Here is an 18,290-nt window from a genome sequence, read left to right on the forward strand (position 1 = left end):
TTGTAAAAGATTTACATAGTCTTCACTTGGTACATAGTTCATTTGGTACACAGATTTATCAAGTGTGTGTATTGATTGGACTAATAACATAGTCTCAGGAATTAATTAGTATTTTTAGAAGATTTGATGGATAGTACTAGTAAGATTTGGGGAGACTTTAGAGGATATCCGATAACTCGGTGACTTTTTAAAATTTTATTTTATAATTTAAAAATAAACCCAAAAATCTTTCATAATCCTAAACCATTGTCACTAACATGTCTCTATCAACAAAATTAAATATTTGTTGGGCCATATAAATAATTTCTCACTTGTGCATGTCATCATATATTATTTCTCACTTGTGGATTGCCCTAGTAAAAATGATTTTTTTAAAAACATGTGATGGATAAATTTAAACCAAGTAAATCAAGTTGTTTTCTTTCCCCCAATTATTTTGGATATGGGTCAACCTAATCAATTATTTACATCACGAAGTACAGTACATGCGCTTTTCAGACCACCTATATAAAAAGGACAATGTCTTAACATGATTAACAATATCTTACAGTTCGTACAATAAAGAAGCAGTCATGGAAGCAAAAAGAGAAACCTCGTGGAGCTCTATTATAGTTCCTTCTGTTCAAGAGATGGTTAAGGAGAAGATGATCACGACCGTTCCTTCCAGGTATGTCCGGTCTGTTGAAGACAAAACTGAAGTCGCTGATGACTCTGGTCTGAATGTCGAGATCCCAATCATTGACATGAAGCGTTTATGTTCTCCGACCGCCATGGACTCTGAGGTTCAGAAACTCGATTTTGCTTGCAAAGAGTGGGGATTCTTTCAGGTAAAACTCACCTACTTATATAACTGATTTTCTAAAAATATCTTATTAGGTTTAATATTTGTTAAAATTATTTGATTTATTAGAAAATATTTAAATCCTCTTCTTATTGAAAAGCATTGATTTTGTTGGTAAGCCGTTCAAAAATAGGTTTAAATTATTTGTAATAATAAATGAGTGGGTGAAAATAACAGCTCAAATGTAAAAATATAACACTTCAATATTTCAGAAATTATTCCCTTTTTACAACCACATCTTAGTTAATTATTGCTCTCTTATTTACATCTCCCTCCATCAATATTACTCAACTTCATCTACCTACAACATCTAGACCCCAGCAATAAAAAGCTTAGCCAAAACCATCGAAAGGGACAAAATCGAGGCTTTGATTACCGAGCCTTTGATAACGGTTCATGTATCCAAACAAAAGTTGTGACGTACACGTACCCTCCCCCTTGTAATCGATTAAACTTGTGATTTCAAGCTAAGAGTATGTTGAAGAAATGATCAAAACATGAGATCCTTAGAATTATTAATTTTCAGTTTTGATGTACAAAAATATAAGTTTAATTTTATTTTTTTCATAGTATATCCCGAATTTTAATAAAAATTCATAGTATGTAATTGTCTTTAAAATCATTCAAAGTTTTTAAAAACCCTTTAAAAACTTCTGAAATTACTAAATTAGGATTGAATCCAAATAAATCCAAATGGTTACTCAGTATGCCCCACTTACTTTCATTGTTGCTTGACGAATTGACTGGCAGTTGGCAATAACCTCTTTTTTTTTTTAACTACCTATCTATTTTTTTGGGTTGGAGACGTTACCCACATAAAATCGTTTTTTACACAAAAGAAACCATGTTCTTTTTATATTGTTACGTTATGGAGCACAACACTTGATGGTTATGTGCAGCTGGTAGACCATGGAATAGACCCAAGTTTCTTGGACAAAACGAAGTCGGAGATTCAACATTTTTTCAACCTTCCCATGGAAGAAAAGAAGAAGTTCTGGCAGCAACCAAATGAGGTGGAAGGCTTCGGACAAGCTTTTGTTGTTTCAGAAGATCAGAAACTCGATTGGGCAGACTTGTTCTACCATACAGTGAAACCTGTTGAATTACGCAAACCTCACTTGTTCCCCAAGCTACCTCTACCCTTTAGGTTTTGTTCTAAACTTCTAACTCAACATTTATTTACTAATTCCATAAAGTACTTTTCTGTAAAAAACTAAACATATTGGCTGGTATTCTGTTTCTTCAGAGATATATTGGAGAAGTATTCTGCTGAAGTACAGAACATTGCAAATATCTTGATAGTGAAAATGGCGAGAGCCCTAGAGATCAAACCAGAGGAAATGGAAAAGTTTTTTAATGATGTCGATTCAATCCAAGCTATGAGGATGAATTACTACCCACCGTGCCCACAACCCGATCAGGTTATCGGTTTAACTCCGCATTCTGATTCGGTCGGACTCACCATACTGATGCAGGTGAACGAAGTTGAAGGTCTCCAAGTCAAGAATGATGGGAAATGGATTCCTGTTAAACCTCTCCCAAATGCTTTCATTGTCAACATTGGAGACATCTTAGAGGTAGGATTATATAAATTTCATATGGTAAATTTATCATTGTAAATACTAAATGGTTCTAATGATTTTTTTTTTGGTTTAATGCAGATCATAACGAATGGGACATACAGAAGCATAGAGCATCGTGGAGTTGTGAATGCAGAGAAAGAGAGGCTCTCTATTGCAACGTTTCACAATCCGGGAATGTATAGAGAATTTGGCCCCGCGAAAAGTCTCGTTGAAAGGCAAAAGGTTGCAAAGTTCAAAAGGCTGACCATGAAAGAATTTAATGATGGACTGTTCTCTCGTACGCTCGACGGAAAAGCTTATCTCGATGCTTTAAGAATCTAAACAAGGCAATGCCTTGTGGCTCACTGCTCTGTTTCTCCTCTGTTTTTTCTTTTTTTTTTTGTAATAATTTATGCAACAAATAATATCTAGTATCTTTTATCTTCATTGTTTTTCTAGTTGCTGCATATATCTGTTAAAGACAAAAATCTCCAGTGGAGAATACTTGTACGTATTGTTACAATAAGACAAGAAGCTTGTTATTTTGGTTACTTAACGTTCCGTGTTGCTCGAATACTTATCCAATGATAGTGTGATCACATGATTCACAGACACTCTGTTATTTTGAGTAGAAGTCGACGGTTTATCGCAAAATCCAAATTTTATTTTCACCTTCCAAATTCAGTAACTTTTGTGTTGCTACTTGTTAGCGTGCGCTGTGAGAAAAGACTAGCTCACAATTTTTTTTTTTTTTTAAGATAAGTTAATAAGAAACGTCGACGTAAGACATACATTGCACTTAACGTATTACCAATCTCTTGCTCAATCTTGTGGGTAACATCAAGAGCGTTTACAGTAACGGATGTAGATTTTTTTAAACATGCATATATTTCCCTAAAAATGGATAAACAGCCAAATTTTATTTTAAAATTAGGGTTAAACGTTCTTTTATTTGGTGGGCAAATAGGCAAATATGCAGAGCTCCACAATTTCAAAATGATAAATAAATTAGTTAAAAGAGTTTTATTTTATTTTTAACTTTTGAAATCAAAATGAGAACGTTAACTAATTTATCATTTATTCTCCATACCCAGCCACATGTGATTTTATTTCAAAAATAACACGTGGGAGCTAATTGATTTCAAATGTAAAGTTAAAAATAAAATAAAACTCCCACATGTGTTTTTTTTTTCAACTTTTTTTTTTTTTTTTTTTTTCTTTTTCTTCTTTTAAAGGCATGTGGGTTTGCTTATATTTATACAAAACACCATATGAAACCAAATATAATAAGGAAATTCTCATATTTTGAGCTCTGTGATGGGTATGGAGAAGAGTGTCTATGAATCATGCAGACTCATCAAGAGACTTATGATTATACTTTTACTTTCTTGTCTTTCGTATTCATTTGTTCGATCAGACTTTACAGAAACAACAAATATGGATCATGTCTCAGCTTTGGGAGATCCCGGGATGAGAAATGATAACTTAAGGGTGGCTATAGAAGCTTGGAACCAATGCAACGAGGTCGGTGAAGAAGCTACGAACATGGGAAGCCCTCGAATGGCAGATTGCTTCGATCTCGACAACTCTAGCTTGCCTGGTAAACTCATAACGTTGTCTTTACTTGCGGTTTTAGGCCTCTCCAACGCAATTTATGCTTTTGTGCTAACATGAGAAAAACAAAACTTCACACTTTGAAACAATTTTTCTAGTTTTTGCATAATCCTATGACTTATGGCACACGCAAACAAACTATCGAGACATTAATTGTGTTCTTGGTGGACATTTTTAGGGAAAATAATCCACAAAGTCGACGAAATAGACAACAAACTCGGTGTACGAAATGGAACCTACGGAGGAATAAACGCTGGAGACAACGCAGATATCTACGCTGCACAAAAGGAGATATACTTAGGAAACAAATGTCAAGTTATGGACAAGCCAAACCCATGGCAGTTCTGGATGATAATGCTAAAGAGCGGTAATATGGATACCTTAGCCGCGATTTGTCCTGAAAACGGGAAAAAGGCAAAACCATTCCCTCAGACCGGCAGGTTTCCATGTTTCGGAAAAGGATGTATGAACATGCCATCGATGCATCATGAGCAGACAAGGTTTGTGGATCAACAACAAGGTCACATGAGTGGGAGTTTTTTCGGGACTTGGGACTTGGACAATGACCAAAAAGATCCGGTTGGTAATAATTCGTATTATAAAGTGAAATGGGAGAAGAAGATTGGTGGGAATGAGAGTTGGGTATTTCATCATTTGTTAAAGACTTCGTCTAAGTATCCATGGTTGATGCTTTATCTACGAGCTGATGCTTCTCGAGGTTTCTCTGGTGGTTATCATTACGACACTAGAGGGATGATGAAGATGGTAAGTTTCTAATCGCGATTTTACTCTGTTTTTTGAAACGCAAACGCAGAAAATAACTATAAAAAAAAAATACTCTGTTTCGTAATCTTTTCCATGACACGTAAATACATTGAAATCGCCGGACTTCAAAGTTAGATTCAAGCTAGAGATTCTTAAAGGAGGCGGTTCAGGGAGCCAGTTCTACCTAATGGACATGGGAAGCTGCTGGAAAAACGACGGCAGAGACTGCGACGGCGACGTCACAACAGACGTCACGAGGTACAGCGAGATGATAATCAACCCGGAGTCGACCGCTGTTTGTAACCCTAACCGCCTAGGAGCTTGTCCGCCGTACCACGCGTTTCCAAACGGGACTAAAATTCACAGGACGGATAAGGAGAAGTTCCCTTACGAAGCGTATCACTACTACTGCGTTCCGGGAAACGCGCGTTTTGCTGAAAAGCCGTACGATGTATGTGATCCGTACAGCAATCCACAGCCGCAGGAGATTATGCAGATCTTGCCTCATCCGGTGTGGGAACAGTTTGGGTATCCGACAAAGAAAGGACAAGGTTGGATTGGAGATCCAAGAACTTGGGAACTTGATGTCGGGAAGCTTTCTCAATCACTCCACTTTTACCAGGTATTTTCGTAATTTACATATATCTCTGGATTTACATTGTTACAAAAGATTTAAAAAAAAAAAAAATATACATGCAGGATCCAGGGACGAAACCGGTGGAGAGACATTGGTCGTCAATAGATTTAGGAACAGAGATATATATGAGCCAGAATCAAATTGCTGAATGGACTGTTACTGATTTCGACATTGTTATACCAAATGCACGTATTTAAATTTAAAGTTGTGTAATCTATATCGTTTATAAATTGGCAATTGCTGCTAATACATAGACAGTTGTGAACTTGTTTATCGTCGAGACTTTGAGATAATTTGCTTCAGTAGTTTTCTCAAAAGTATTTTCAAACCGACTGGTTTTGGTAATTTAAATCAAAAAACCAAAATCAATTTTAGTGTAACCAAATAATTTGATATTTATTTTCTCAAAAGTTTTTAATATGAACAGATGTATTAAAGTAGACGTAATCAAAAAGTTTAGATTAATTAATTCATTTTTTAAAAATAAGTTTTCTTAATTAAATCGAACCAGATTTAATCCAAAAAAACTTTTAAGAATAAGCTCAAATAAATCGAAATCAAAACGAATTTGTAACTGCAGATTTAATCCAAAGAAAATGAAAAACAATCAAAAGAAATGGTAGTCAAGGTCAAAGCAAGTCAATAAATCTAATGAATCAAAGAATTTTGATTGGCTTAAGAATAGGTTAGAACAGTGGTCGTGAATGCAGTAGATTATTTTGCTGATCTAGACTGAAACCACCACGGCACCACCGCAAGACACACGACGGTATTAAACCGTTAATTAACAGCCGTCAAAAAACGTGACGAAAATTTCCTCATAGTTTCTTTTCTTCTTTTCAGTTTCCCTTTAAAGCTCCTCCGCGATTGAGTTTTGTTTAGGTAACGAGCAAAAAAGCAAGAGAGAAAGATAAAAGTTTTTTGCTTTTCTTCTTCTTCTTCTTCTGTGTGTGTTTTCATTTCCTGGGTTTTAAGGGTTTCGCTTGCAAAGTCGACAACTTTTTCTCTTTTTTCTGGGAAGGGGTTTATAATGGCGGGTGATTGTGCGATTGACACCGACAAATACTCTCTCTTGGAGGATTTTAATGTCGATGTTGAAGTCCAAAGCCAAGGTTTTGAGTCTTTCTCTCTTTGTTTCTGGGTTTATCTCTTAGATTCCACCACTTACCCTTCTACAATCATCAGACAGGTCAGTTCTCCGATTAGCTTTTTTTTTTTTTTTTTTGCTTTCTCTTGGGGGAAAAAGGTTTGAACTTTTGAGTTCAATTTTGACTTCCCATTTGTTGGTTTTGGTTGTTTATATACCGGTGTTGATGTTGATGTATTCATCATAGTTTTCTGATTAAGGGTTCTCAGCTTCTGATTAATGTGGCTTTCATCTCAGGTTCACTCAGACATGAGTGTTAGTGCACCTTTCCTTGTTCTAGATGATAAAAAGAAGATGATGCTTTTGCCATTGACTCTCCTTCACAAGGAAGCTCCTGATCCTGTCAACATTTCTTCTTGGACCGAAGTTCCTAATGTTTCTACAATTGCTGAGTTTCCCCTTCAGAAATGGGTTCATGTGGGCTGTGAGGTTAATACTAATAAGATCTCTGAAGACTCTTCTTAAGATCTCTGAGTTTCTTGGAATTTATTGATTTCTCTTGTTTCCTAGGTTTCTAGAAACTACATGCGCCTTTATATATGTGGAGAGTTAGTAGGAGAGCAAGTCTTGACTTCCCTGATGACCAATGGCACATATTTTGATTGCACACGAAAGATGTCGTTATTTAGTGTTGGTGGAGATGGTTATAGTGTTCAGGGTTTCATTCACTGCGCAGAAGTCTTGCCTTCTTATGTCCCTGCAAATTATCACTACAAAAAGGTACTAGTTTCTTGTCCTTGCTGGCTCTTCCTTTCAACAAAAGACTCTTGTGTGCTGTGTTTCTTTATTTCGGTTCATTTGTTTTCCAGGACCCTCCTTTATGCTTATCTGTTGGCAAGCCATCTACATCTGGAATCAAATTAGATGAAGATGGTGTTTGGAGTATTGTTGGCGGAACTTTTTGTTCCTTGGATGTTGTTTTAACCAATGCTATTGGACAGCCTGTGCACAAGGATGTGAAGGTTCATTCTCTCCCTTTCTTCTACTCTTGTTAAGCTCTGGAAGTATTTCTGATAGCGAATTTTCGGTTTGATGTTGCAGGTTGTGGCTTCTCTACTGTATGCTGATAGTGGGACGCCTGTTGAGAAGATGAGTGGCTTTGAGGCTCCCCTTTTGGTAAGCTATGAAGGAGTTGAATTCTCAGCTGCAGATAAGCCGTGCAACTTATTGAACGGATGTGCTTCTTTCAAGCTCAAAATATCTCAGGTGGTAATTATAAATTCTAGGCCATTGGAACGGGATTTCACATCCTCGTTAGAATTCTTGTTTCTGCTGAAAGTCATTGATTCTTGTTTTGATTTTGTTTTGTAGCTTTCTCCTATGAGTGATGAGAGGTTGTTCTGCATCAAATTCGAAATACCAGAAGTGAAGGCTAATTATCCTTTCCTCGAAACTGTTACCAACCAAATCCGTTGCATTTTGAGGAACCGTGATTCTGTTACCCCTAAAAGGTCGAACCACATTGATTATCAATTAGATGGAAGAGAACAAAAACTTGCTTCAAGTAATGAAACATCAGATATTCTACAGAGCACTGCCCCTATGAAACGTATCAGATTAGGTGAAGAAAAGGTTTCTGTGAGTAAGGTACATAATCCAATCTCTCTAAGTTACGTTTTGTTCTGCTTCGTATCCACATCCCACTTACTGTTATTCTGCATTGTTGTTTCTCTCGAGTTTGTTTCAGAATGGAAATGGTACCAGTATGGAATGGAGACCTCAGGCTCAGAACCATGATGAAGAAGAAGAAGATAACTCTTCAACGGATTCTGAAAACACCAAAATTAAAGACTCGGCTGGTTTCAGGAGATATACAATCCCAGACTCGATGATTTTCAAATACTGCCTTGCTAACTTAACAGAGAGATCTCTTCTTCTGAAGGAAATTACAAACAATTCATCAGATGAAGAAGTCTCGAAATTTGCAGATCAAGTTTCTCTCTATTCTGGATGCTCCCATCACAGGTAAAGAAATTAAACTAAATTCACACCTGCCTCAAATATGTGGATTACGAGGATAAAATAGAACACTAATCGTCCAATCTTTCCAGCTATCAAATAAAAATGGCAAGAAAACTGATAGCAGAAGGAACAAATGCGTGGATTCTGATCTCGCGGAACTATCAACATGTTCATTGGGATAATGTGGTGATTGAGATTGAAGAACATTTCATGAGAATAGCTAAATGCAGCAGTAGATCTCTCACTCACCAGGTCTTGTCTCTTTCTATTCTCATATAGCTTATACTTTCACCAAGATCAAAGCCTTGATCTGGTCTTTGTGATTCTGACATGAAAATGTGATCAGGATTTTGAGCTTCTAAGGAGAATATGTGGATGCCATGAGTACATAACTCAAGAGAATTTTGAGAAAATGTGGTGTTGGTTGTTCCCTGTTGCATCAGCTATATCCAGGGGATTGATCAATGGAATGTGGCGCTCGGCTACGCCTAAATGGATAGAAGGGTTTGTGACTAAAGAAGAGGCAGAACGTTCACTTCAAAATCAAGAACCGGGCACTTTCATTCTCAGGTTCCCTGCTTCAAGAAGCTGGCCACATCCTGATGCTGGTTCCTTGGTTGTGACTTATGTTGGTCGTGATTTAGTTATTCATGATAGATTACTCACAATCGATCACATGTGCGAGTAAGTAAATCTCTCTATCTCATCTCTCCCTCTCTGTGTGTATGTGTCTGTCTTGTGAAATTTGGTTTTGGTTTTCAGTTCTAGTGAAAGGTATACAGATGCAAAACCGTTGCAAGATATGCTTCTGGCGGAACCTGAGCTATCTCGGCTTGGAAGGTGAGAGAGAGAGAGAAAGGTTTTAATTATTATCGTTGAAGCAAGCAAAGAGAGATTGGTAAATTCAAGATCATAAATTGGTTTTTGATTTGGTTTTGTTGCATATTTCAGGATCGTAAGAGGCATTTGAATATCAAACACAGTCAACAAGATAGACAAGACAAGCATCGGATATATACTATTGAGGTTTAGACTTTTGCTAGTATATTATATAGAACATATTTTGTTGCTAAATTCCTATTACTGATATACTAACTTCTGTAAAGCTCAGTGATTTTAATTAGTTGAAAACCAAAGATTATTTTACTTTCTAAGTGTATCAATTAAATTTATTGAGTTCCCGACAAGAAGAAAAAAAACTAAGGGGGGGTGTATTCAACTTGACATTTTAAGTGATTTGTGTGAAACTTACAAATCCTATGTTATTCAACCATGTATTTTAAAAAGTCTATTAAAATCCACTGTTATTGAACTGATGATTTAAAAATCTACTTTAAAATCTACTGTTATTCAAAATAGTTTGTGGATTTGGATTTTAATGATTTTTGAGATTCTGGAGGATTTAGGTGGGATTTGTTTAGTTAAAAATAAAAAAATCCAAATCTCATGGTTTTATGTGGGATTTGAAAGAATTTTACAATAAATCATATCAACTTCCCTAAAATCTTTCAAAATTCCAAATTTTCTAAATCCCATCAAATCTTCCAAAATCATAGTTTCAATACACCCCCCTAAATGTCGTTACGAGATGACGTCAAGAAAAGAGAAAGGAGTTACGAGTTTTGCTTCTTCGTCTTGATTTGTGTAGTACTTAGTGTGGCTCATTTATTATGATTTCACGGATTGATGAGTTATTTTTATTACACCCTAAAACCTAATTATTGTCGGTAAGTAAACCTTTTATATTAGTAATGGTGATAGATCTAGAATAATAATGATATTATAATTTGTCTTGAAATCAGAAAGAAATGGGATATTCTCTCTAATCTCGAAATATTTTGATTCGAGTTGGATGATGACTGACTAATATCTAGTAACCACGTGGTGTTATCTCAGCTTCTGATTTGATAAAGAATACAACGATGGACTCTTGTTTTATTGTGTTTTCCCTCTCTCTCTCTCACTAATTTGGTACCAGTAGTAGTACACAATTGAATTAGAAAAAAAAACGGACAGGACACAACAACAACAACACACAAATCTGAAATCTCTCTTTCGTCCTCCAAAGGACAGACTTTGAGGAGAGACTTCTTATGTGGTTTTGTCTCGTCCACCCAAACAAAATCAAAACTCTATTCACTTGTAACTTCTTCTTTCTTTTATTTTGTCATTTCTCATTTTTTCTAAAATTTTTCCATACACACACCAAATCTCTCTCTCGTCAGCAACAAAACGTAACTTTGGTTTCCGAAGATTCTCTTTGGACTCTCTGTTTCCGGAACTTATTAACCGTATTTGTATTTGGGATTGCCTAAAAAGTTTTTCGTCAATTTTTGTCCTGAGAAATGATGATGTCATGTCGGAATGTTGACTTGGGTACGAGTGTTCTTGATCTGATGCCATGTGGGTGTTCTTGTACCTCTTCTCCAACCAGTCGTCAACTCTTGTTTAGGAATTGTTCCAAGAATCTTTGTAGGATTGGTGGCAGAAGCTATGGTGGCAACTTGGTTTTACTCCGTCCTGATTTGGGGACTTGCAGAGCCGTTCCTGCTAAACCAAAGGAGACTTATCTCCTCAATGGTAACAACCATATCTACTCTTTTCTCTTAAAACTATCTGATTTTTGGTAGTGATATAATTGATTTTGAGATTCTTTAGTTTTGATGTTTGGTTTGTTAAGTTATTGAATGATTGGTCTTCACTTTTATCTGGTACATACTAATGTCAATTAGGAGTACTATCCATTATTTTTTCTTTTTTCTTTTTGAGCATGCATGAGACTTTGGTTGAGGCAACAGCTTTTTACACATATAAGACTTTTCTTCAGGTTTTGAAATTTTCTGAAACTGGAGTTTTAATTAATGCTTATGAGAATAATGATGGGTTGTGTAGGTATTGGTCAAGATAAAACAGTGATGCTCAATCTGAAGCCAGAATCACAAAAGCCTATATCTTTGGAAAATCTGTTTGAGGTTGTAGCTGATGATTTGCAGAGGTTGAATGACAATCTTTTATCGGTTAGTAGCACCTCAGGCAACATTTCTTTTCTTATGGTCTCCTAAAAGAGAGTTATGGTCCTAATTATGTCAAATGTTCTTCTTTTATTAGATTGTTGGTGCAGAAAATCCGGTTTTAATATCTGCAGCTGAGCAAATTTTTAGTGCTGGTGGCAAGAGGATGAGACCCGGTTTGGTTTTCCTTGTATCACGAGCCACCGCAGAATTAGCTGGCTTAAAGTAATCTATATTACTGTCATTATCATTACATCTTTGACCTTCGACATTGCGTATAGTCTCTAGCATTAAAAATGATGGTTTCTAGCTGATCTTGGTGCAGGGAACTTACAGTAGAACATCTCCGTTTAGGTGAGATTATTGAGATGATTCACACCGCAAGTTTAATACATGATGATGTCTTAGACGAAAGTGATATGCGAAGAGGTTTGTTAGACAATTTTATTATATTCTTTTTGATCAGAATGTACATTTTCTCTCTGCAAAGTTTTAAGCTTTCACTTTGTGTTTGTTAGGAAAAGAAACGGTTCATGAACTTTTCGGAACAAGAGTAGCTGTATTAGCTGGAGACTTCATGTTTGCTCAAGCATCATGGTACTTAGCGAATCTCGAAAACCTCGAAGTCATTAAGCTCATTAGTCAGGTTAGAATTCTTTTCTGAGGCTAGAAGAAGCTTTTTTTACAATACAATGACTTTGGTCTGAATCTTGATTTATGCATTTCAGGTTATCAAAGATTTTGCGAGCGGTGAGATAAAGCAAGCATCAAGTTTATTCGATTGTGACGTCGAGCTTGATGACTACTTGCTAAAGAGTTACTACAAGACAGCTTCATTAGTAGCTGCAAGCACAAAAGGAGCTGCAATCTTCAGTGAAGTCGAAAGCAAGATTGCAGAGGAAATGTATCAATATGGGAAGAATCTCGGTTTATCTTTCCAAGTAGTTGATGACATTCTGGACTTCACTCAGTCCACAGAGCAGTTAGGGAAGCCTGCAGCTAATGACTTAGCCAAAGGTAACATAACAGCGCCAGTGATCTTTGCACTAGAGAATGAGCCGAGGCTAAGAGAGATCATTGAGTCTGAGTTCTGTGAGCCTGGATCCCTTGAGGAAGCGATTGAAATAGTTAGAAATCGTGGTGGGATCAAGAGAGCTCAAGAATTGGCTAAGGAGAAAGCTGAACTTGCGTTAAAGAATCTGAATTGTCTTCCTAGGAGTGGTTTCAGATCGGCTCTTGAGGATATGGTGATGTTTAATCTTGAAAGGATTGATTAGTTTCAACTCTCAAAGGGTCTTTTGGCACAGGAAACTGTAACACTCTTTATTTGTTCAAACTTCAAACACAGAATTTTTTTACTGTATGTAATAAAGTAACAATAGAAATATTCATGCTTATTATTGCAAAATCAAACAATTTAGAACGAAAAAATGTTAAAACACCTGACCTTGAAATAGTACTTCTGTGTGATGTGTCTCACCAACCATTTGATTCATTTTGCCTCTTAAATTAGACTAAACTAGCTAAAAACATGTTGGTTAATTATTTTGTCGACTTTTCAACAAATATATGATAATTAATCTAATTATTTCACGTGACATTTTCTTTTCACATGGAACTTAGTTTGACAAGATTTTTTTTTGTTGGGATAGTGGAAATTAAACAAAAAAGGCCTCTATTAATTAGCTTTTGCCTTTTGCTGCCACATATTGCAAAAAACGTACAAACACATTACTTGAGTTGTTTCGATAAGTGTATTACTTGTCTATTCAAAACAAGATTCTTTCCTTTTTTTTCTCTTTAAGGGCCACTAGTTTCAGCAGGCACTGGATCTTTATGGTTTATATATATGTGCTTATTGAACACTTGCAAATAGCAATTTTAAACTCAAAAACAAAACAAAAAACAAAAATATTGCAAAGAGGAATTTGAGGAAAATTAAGAGGAACAATATCAAGAAATAAATATAATGAAATTTCTAGATTTGATTTTGTTTCATATATACAAAAAAAAAAAAAAAAGAACACCCAAATAAAGATTTCTTGACAGGATTCAAACTGCATTACCACTACAACACCTTCAAGGTTCTGTTTTGATGATGAACAAAAAAAAAAAGGAAAGCACCTTTACTTTTATAGTTCTTCTTCTACCACCTAAACTTTACGGATGGTCAAATGAGCTCCATGTTGTGGGAATGTAGTTGCAGCCGGGAAAGGAGCATGAGTATACGATGGAGAGAGCTCTACACTGAACCTTTGAAGTACCATTGCCAAGAAGAGCTTAGCTTGCAACATGGAAAAGTTTTGACCGATACAAGTCCGAGGGCCTGTGCTAAACGGCAAGTAGGAGAGTCTTCCTTTGGTTGCACCCGCTACACCATTAACAAACCTCTCGGGCTTAAACTCTTTCACATCATCCCCCCAAAGATCAGGATCATGGTGCACTAAGAGCATTGGTATTGTAACTACAACTCCTTCTGGTAGAGAGAATTTCTCTAGCTTCACTTCTTGTTTAGTTATCCGACATGTGAAGTAAGCTGGCGAATAGAGTCTCAGCACTTCATGGAGGATCATTGTTACCTAATGATAATAGTCAAAGAAGTTGTTAAGTAAACAACCCTTTTTTCTTGTTATAAAGTGGTTTAATCGGTTTTGAAAATGTCTACTTACGACTTTTAGATGGCCTAAGCCTTCGAAATCTGGTTCGTTGGTACCGAACGCCTGAGAAATCTCGTCTCTTGCTTTGTTTTGCCAGTCTTGATGTTGGCTTAAAGCAACAAGTGACCAAACAAACAATGAAGAGGTCACATTTTGACCAGCTAGATAGAAAGCCTTACAGTCATCTATGAGATCATCAAGACTCAACCCTGAATCTGGTCCTTGTTCTTTGATCACTTTTGTATTGGAAGCCAACATGGAGAACAACAAGTCGCTGTTCTTGTCGGTACCTCTTCCTCTTTTTATCTCCTCCTCTTTTGTCTCAATCATAACTTTAAACATAGCCCTCATGTCCCTTTCGGTTTCTCTCAGCCTCCAGTTGAATTTTGTTGGCAAAAATCTTCAAATGACAAATCCAAAAAAAAAAAACATGAAAACTGAATCAGCAAAGTTAGCTTTCCACTTTTAAACTCAGTTGTTAAAAGAAGACATATTATTTTTACTTGGATCCAGGAATGTAGACGGCTCGAATAGCTTGGAGACCAAGATCGATCTGTTCTTGTTGGATTTCGAAGATCTTGATTCCATCTTTGTAGGAGTCACCGAAAGAAGCACGAGCAAGCATGTTTCTCGTTAAGTCATGACAGTGAGTCCATGAATCAAGTTCCACTGTTCCTTTTGCTGACGCTAATTTCTCCCATTCTTCTAACATGTCTTTGCAACTCGTGTTAAATGCTGGTAATATGCTCTGTTCATTTTTATTTAGAAAAATTTATCAGATATTATTATTCCAATTTCAAAAATCAAAACCAACATTTCACACCAAAAAATCACAGATGGTTTCTAGTAGGATAACAAGCTTACACACACACATATGGATATTGATATGTTAATAATTATTGGCTCATAATGTTGTTGTTAAAGAATACTGAATGCTCTGCATCTGCATATTTGACGTTTCTGTACTAAATTCATAAGTTGTTTTATCAAAAAATAAGAAAAGTGGATATATATTTAGAAATTCTTGAAATATGATTTCACTTTTTTTTCGTTAATGTGTCTTTTTGGCTTTTTCTGTTTCTCGCTTTTAGACTTTTAGTAGGTGGCGTGGCGTGGATTCTAGTCTCCTGTGTGGACTTTTTCTCTGTTTGTTCTTTTTTCTTCAAATACCTTTTTCAGTTTTTTTTTAATACTAATATTTTGTTTTTTTTTTCTCCAAGTGACAGTTAATATTCTCTTTTTCTTTTTTTCTGATTAATTTATTTTTGTTTAATTATCTAGGGAAAAAAATTAAAACTATATATTTTAAATTGATAAAAATATTATTTTTTTGGTATTGTATAAATCTCTCAGCTACCAAACAAACAAAAAGACGTTACTTATCTGACTTTCTTTTCGAAAAAAGTAAAAGAGAATGAAACTGACCAAAATCTAAAGAATGAGACGAAAATGATGTTCACAAAGTTCACACTATGTCAGAGTTAAAAATTATAATCATATAAAAAAACAAAAAACAATTATTATTAGAGTCAAAATGAGCAGTGTGTTTAATGTATATAATTAATAATATATCAAATAAGAAAAACATACCTTCAAATTATCAATACGAAAAGCAGGATTAAGAATGCTTCGGTGTTTAGACCATTTAGGACCTTCGTGGTTGAGAAGACCACTGAGGAAAACATGATTGTGTGATCCAATCTTTGGTTTTGGAAAGAGTTCGTGCCTTGACATTATCTCTCGAAGTGCCTCTGGATCCATTACTATCACGTTCGGGTACGGTCCGTACCATGTGAAACACTTCTTCCCTATTAAAAACAAACAAAAAATATATTGATTAATTAATTACCACCATTTTTAGTTTAAACAACCTAATATATATGCATATGAAACAAAACACAACACATACAAAGAATGCTATATTGGACAGATTATCTTTGATATGATCCGCTAAGAGTGCTTTTATTCTATTTTATGTGACTAGACTATATATAACCAGAAAAAGAAAGATATCAGATTTAGATCTAAATTATGCAAATGTGTGCATAATCATATACACACAATTACTCTGAATTTTCTGTTCATATATCCTTCAAAATGGAAAAAAAAAAACAATATGAAGAAGAAGAAACTAACTACTCTCACCAAAATTATAAGAATGTTTGTGAATCTAATAACACAAGATCAAGTGTACTTGTTGGGTCTTATTTAGATGCTTGTAAGTATAAAAAAACCTACAAAACTTGATAAATAATAAGTCGAGAGAGTACTATGATGTGGGGGATCATATCATACCATGTTTTAGAACAGTGTGATGGAGAAAAGGCATGACACGGGGAAGAAAATCAGCGCCGAGAGGAAGAGGAAGAGAGTGAGCAACTTGATCCATCTGATTACTCTCTCTCATATCTCCCATCAAAATCCTATAAGAATTCCCAGAGAATCCTTGTTTCTTGAGATATCTCTCCAGTCTCTTTGGCCTTAACCAAACCCAATTCACAGCTCTCCATACCCAATTCAGTATCAAGATCGATACCCCGATCAAGAACACTCTTTTAACAGTAGTTATCTCCATCATCAGCTATGAGAGGAAGAAAGAAAGAAAGAAAGAAAGAAAGAAAGAAAGAAGGAAAGAAAGGAGACAAAACTATAATGATGATGCTTATAATTTCATCAGTTGACTATATATGTTGGAGGCAGCTGTACATCTATCTAGCTATATATATGCATGAATAGGTATACTGTAGGATACAAAATGTGATACAAAAACTTGGTTTATAATAGATACAGACACTATAGAGAGAGGATATAATGTAATAAATCGCTGTATCTGCAACTGGCAATGAATTTATAACAACAAGTTCTTTGGTGTATATTTCCAAAAATTTAATTTTGTCTTCCTTTCCTTACGCTACATCCATGTGGCTTTATTGCATGAGTATTTAGTATATGTAATCTATTTGTTTTTTTTTAAATATAAAAAATATACTATTATATGACGATGCTTCCATATTCACATTTTTGTTTGCGTCCCCATATCGTAGATACCGTAATTAGAGAAAGGAAAATTCCCACGTAACTCTCTCCTGAATATTTTTTTCATTAATTGTTTGTTTAATTTCTCTTCAATTAACTAACCTTTTTAGGTGGAGAACTCGAAATTAACCTTAAAAACATTTAAAAAAACAAAATTTGGTCACCTTAAAATATATGTCATTTGTTTTACAAAAATAACTATTTTACCATTTGTCAGTTTGTTACACATATGAAAAAACTATACAAGTCTTTTTATTATCTTTGTTAATAAAGTTAAAACTGATATTTCAGTGGTAGAAATACAAAACGATGTTTTTTGTAATATAAAAATATAACTTTATAATGATAGTGTTTAAGAATGGATAAGTAAAAAAAAAAAAGTAAACATGATTACATGAGTTGGTAATGTTAAATTACCCGTAATTTAATATGGAGACAATAAATATGGAACCAGGTGGCGTTGTTCTTTGGAGACGATGAATAGCAATGTCAACTCTCTTACGAAACGCATGTGATATATAATATCATACTAATATATACACAAAAAAAAAAGATAATGTTCGTCCAACCATATCAATTAATTTCTGATTTTAAATAAATTATAATGCAATTACGCGTAGACTAGGGTCATTATCATTTACTAATTCCACCTAGGACAAAATAGGTCTAACGGCTACGGGCGTCGTTGGTTAATTAAAATAGTTATAACGTATGCTTTTTTATTTTGATTAGCAGTTATAGTGATTAATTGGTTTGTTCAATAAATAATAAATAGGCTAGGCTTAGAGAAAAACAAAATGAAAAAAAAAAAACGTCTTCTCGCGAAGCTCAAACATATTTTATTTATTTATCGGAGGTATTCAAAACAAGTCTAATAAGTTTGATCATGAAAGTTAAAAATAGTCTAGTCATGGTTAAGAAAAGTAAGTTGCATTATTCAAGCAATGTGTGCGATTAAGTGACGACATATATACACGTTTATACATATCATGTGAGATATATTAAATATGTGTGCATATATATATATATATATATATATATATACGTTTAGTTATTAA

General features: G+C 35.0%; 4 protein-coding genes and 1 pseudogene across 5 annotated transcripts; 4 read left to right on the top strand and 1 right to left on the bottom strand.

Moving 5' to 3' along the window:
• The first annotated feature begins 499 nt into the window (after nt 1-499).
• On the top strand, nt 500-2,954 carry LOC104756026 (protein SRG1). Its single transcript, XM_010478534.3, has 4 exons — nt 500-827; nt 1,741-1,988; nt 2,088-2,418; nt 2,503-2,954. Exons 1-4 carry the CDS (start codon nt 573-575, stop codon nt 2,743-2,745), a joined length of 1,077 nt encoding a protein of 358 aa, XP_010476836.1. The 5' UTR covers nt 500-572; the 3' UTR covers nt 2,746-2,954.
• A 674-nt stretch (nt 2,955-3,628) lies between these two features.
• On the top strand, nt 3,629-5,736 carry LOC104756027 (uncharacterized; annotated as a pseudogene). The gene is made up of 4 exons (XR_015587750.1): nt 3,629-4,003; nt 4,196-4,799; nt 4,891-5,404; nt 5,482-5,736. The product of XR_015587750.1 is annotated as an uncharacterized LOC104756027 (transcript).
• A 215-nt stretch (nt 5,737-5,951) lies between these two features.
• Nucleotides 5,952-9,674, top strand: LOC104756028 (SH2 domain-containing protein A). The gene is made up of 12 exons (XM_087497106.1): nt 5,952-6,188; nt 6,263-6,608; nt 6,804-6,995; nt 7,077-7,286; nt 7,376-7,528; nt 7,608-7,772; nt 7,878-8,153; nt 8,254-8,531; nt 8,618-8,780; nt 8,875-9,212; nt 9,291-9,368; nt 9,480-9,674. Exons 2-12 carry the CDS (start codon nt 6,450-6,452, stop codon nt 9,496-9,498), a joined length of 2,031 nt encoding a protein of 676 aa, XP_087353232.1. The 5' UTR covers nt 5,952-6,188; nt 6,263-6,449; the 3' UTR covers nt 9,499-9,674.
• A 791-nt stretch (nt 9,675-10,465) lies between these two features.
• LOC104756029 (solanesyl diphosphate synthase 2, chloroplastic) lies at nt 10,466-13,032 on the top strand. Its single transcript, XM_010478537.3, has 6 exons — nt 10,466-11,108; nt 11,421-11,545; nt 11,637-11,764; nt 11,865-11,968; nt 12,058-12,185; nt 12,268-13,032. The coding sequence occupies exons 1-6, from the start codon at nt 10,874-10,876 to the stop codon at nt 12,814-12,816; spliced, it is 1,269 nt and encodes a 422-aa protein (XP_010476839.1). The 5' UTR covers nt 10,466-10,873; the 3' UTR covers nt 12,817-13,032.
• A 460-nt stretch (nt 13,033-13,492) lies between these two features.
• LOC104740393 (cytochrome P450 72C1) lies at nt 13,493-17,739 on the bottom strand. Its single transcript, XM_087493883.1, has 5 exons — nt 16,492-17,739; nt 15,787-16,004; nt 14,700-14,944; nt 14,209-14,596; nt 13,493-14,118 (listed from the first exon to the last, which is right to left on the bottom strand). The coding sequence occupies exons 1-5, from the start codon at nt 16,772-16,774 to the stop codon at nt 13,693-13,695; spliced, it is 1,560 nt and encodes a 519-aa protein (XP_087350009.1). The 5' UTR covers nt 16,775-17,739; the 3' UTR covers nt 13,493-13,692.
• Nucleotides 17,740-18,290: the final 551 nt, after the last annotated feature.

The sequence above is a fragment of the Camelina sativa genome, chromosome 17 (genome assembly GCF_030686135.1).
Source record: "Camelina sativa cultivar CO46 ecotype springtype chromosome 17, ASM3068613v1".
NCBI lineage: Eukaryota > Viridiplantae > Streptophyta > Magnoliopsida > Brassicales > Brassicaceae > Camelina > Camelina sativa.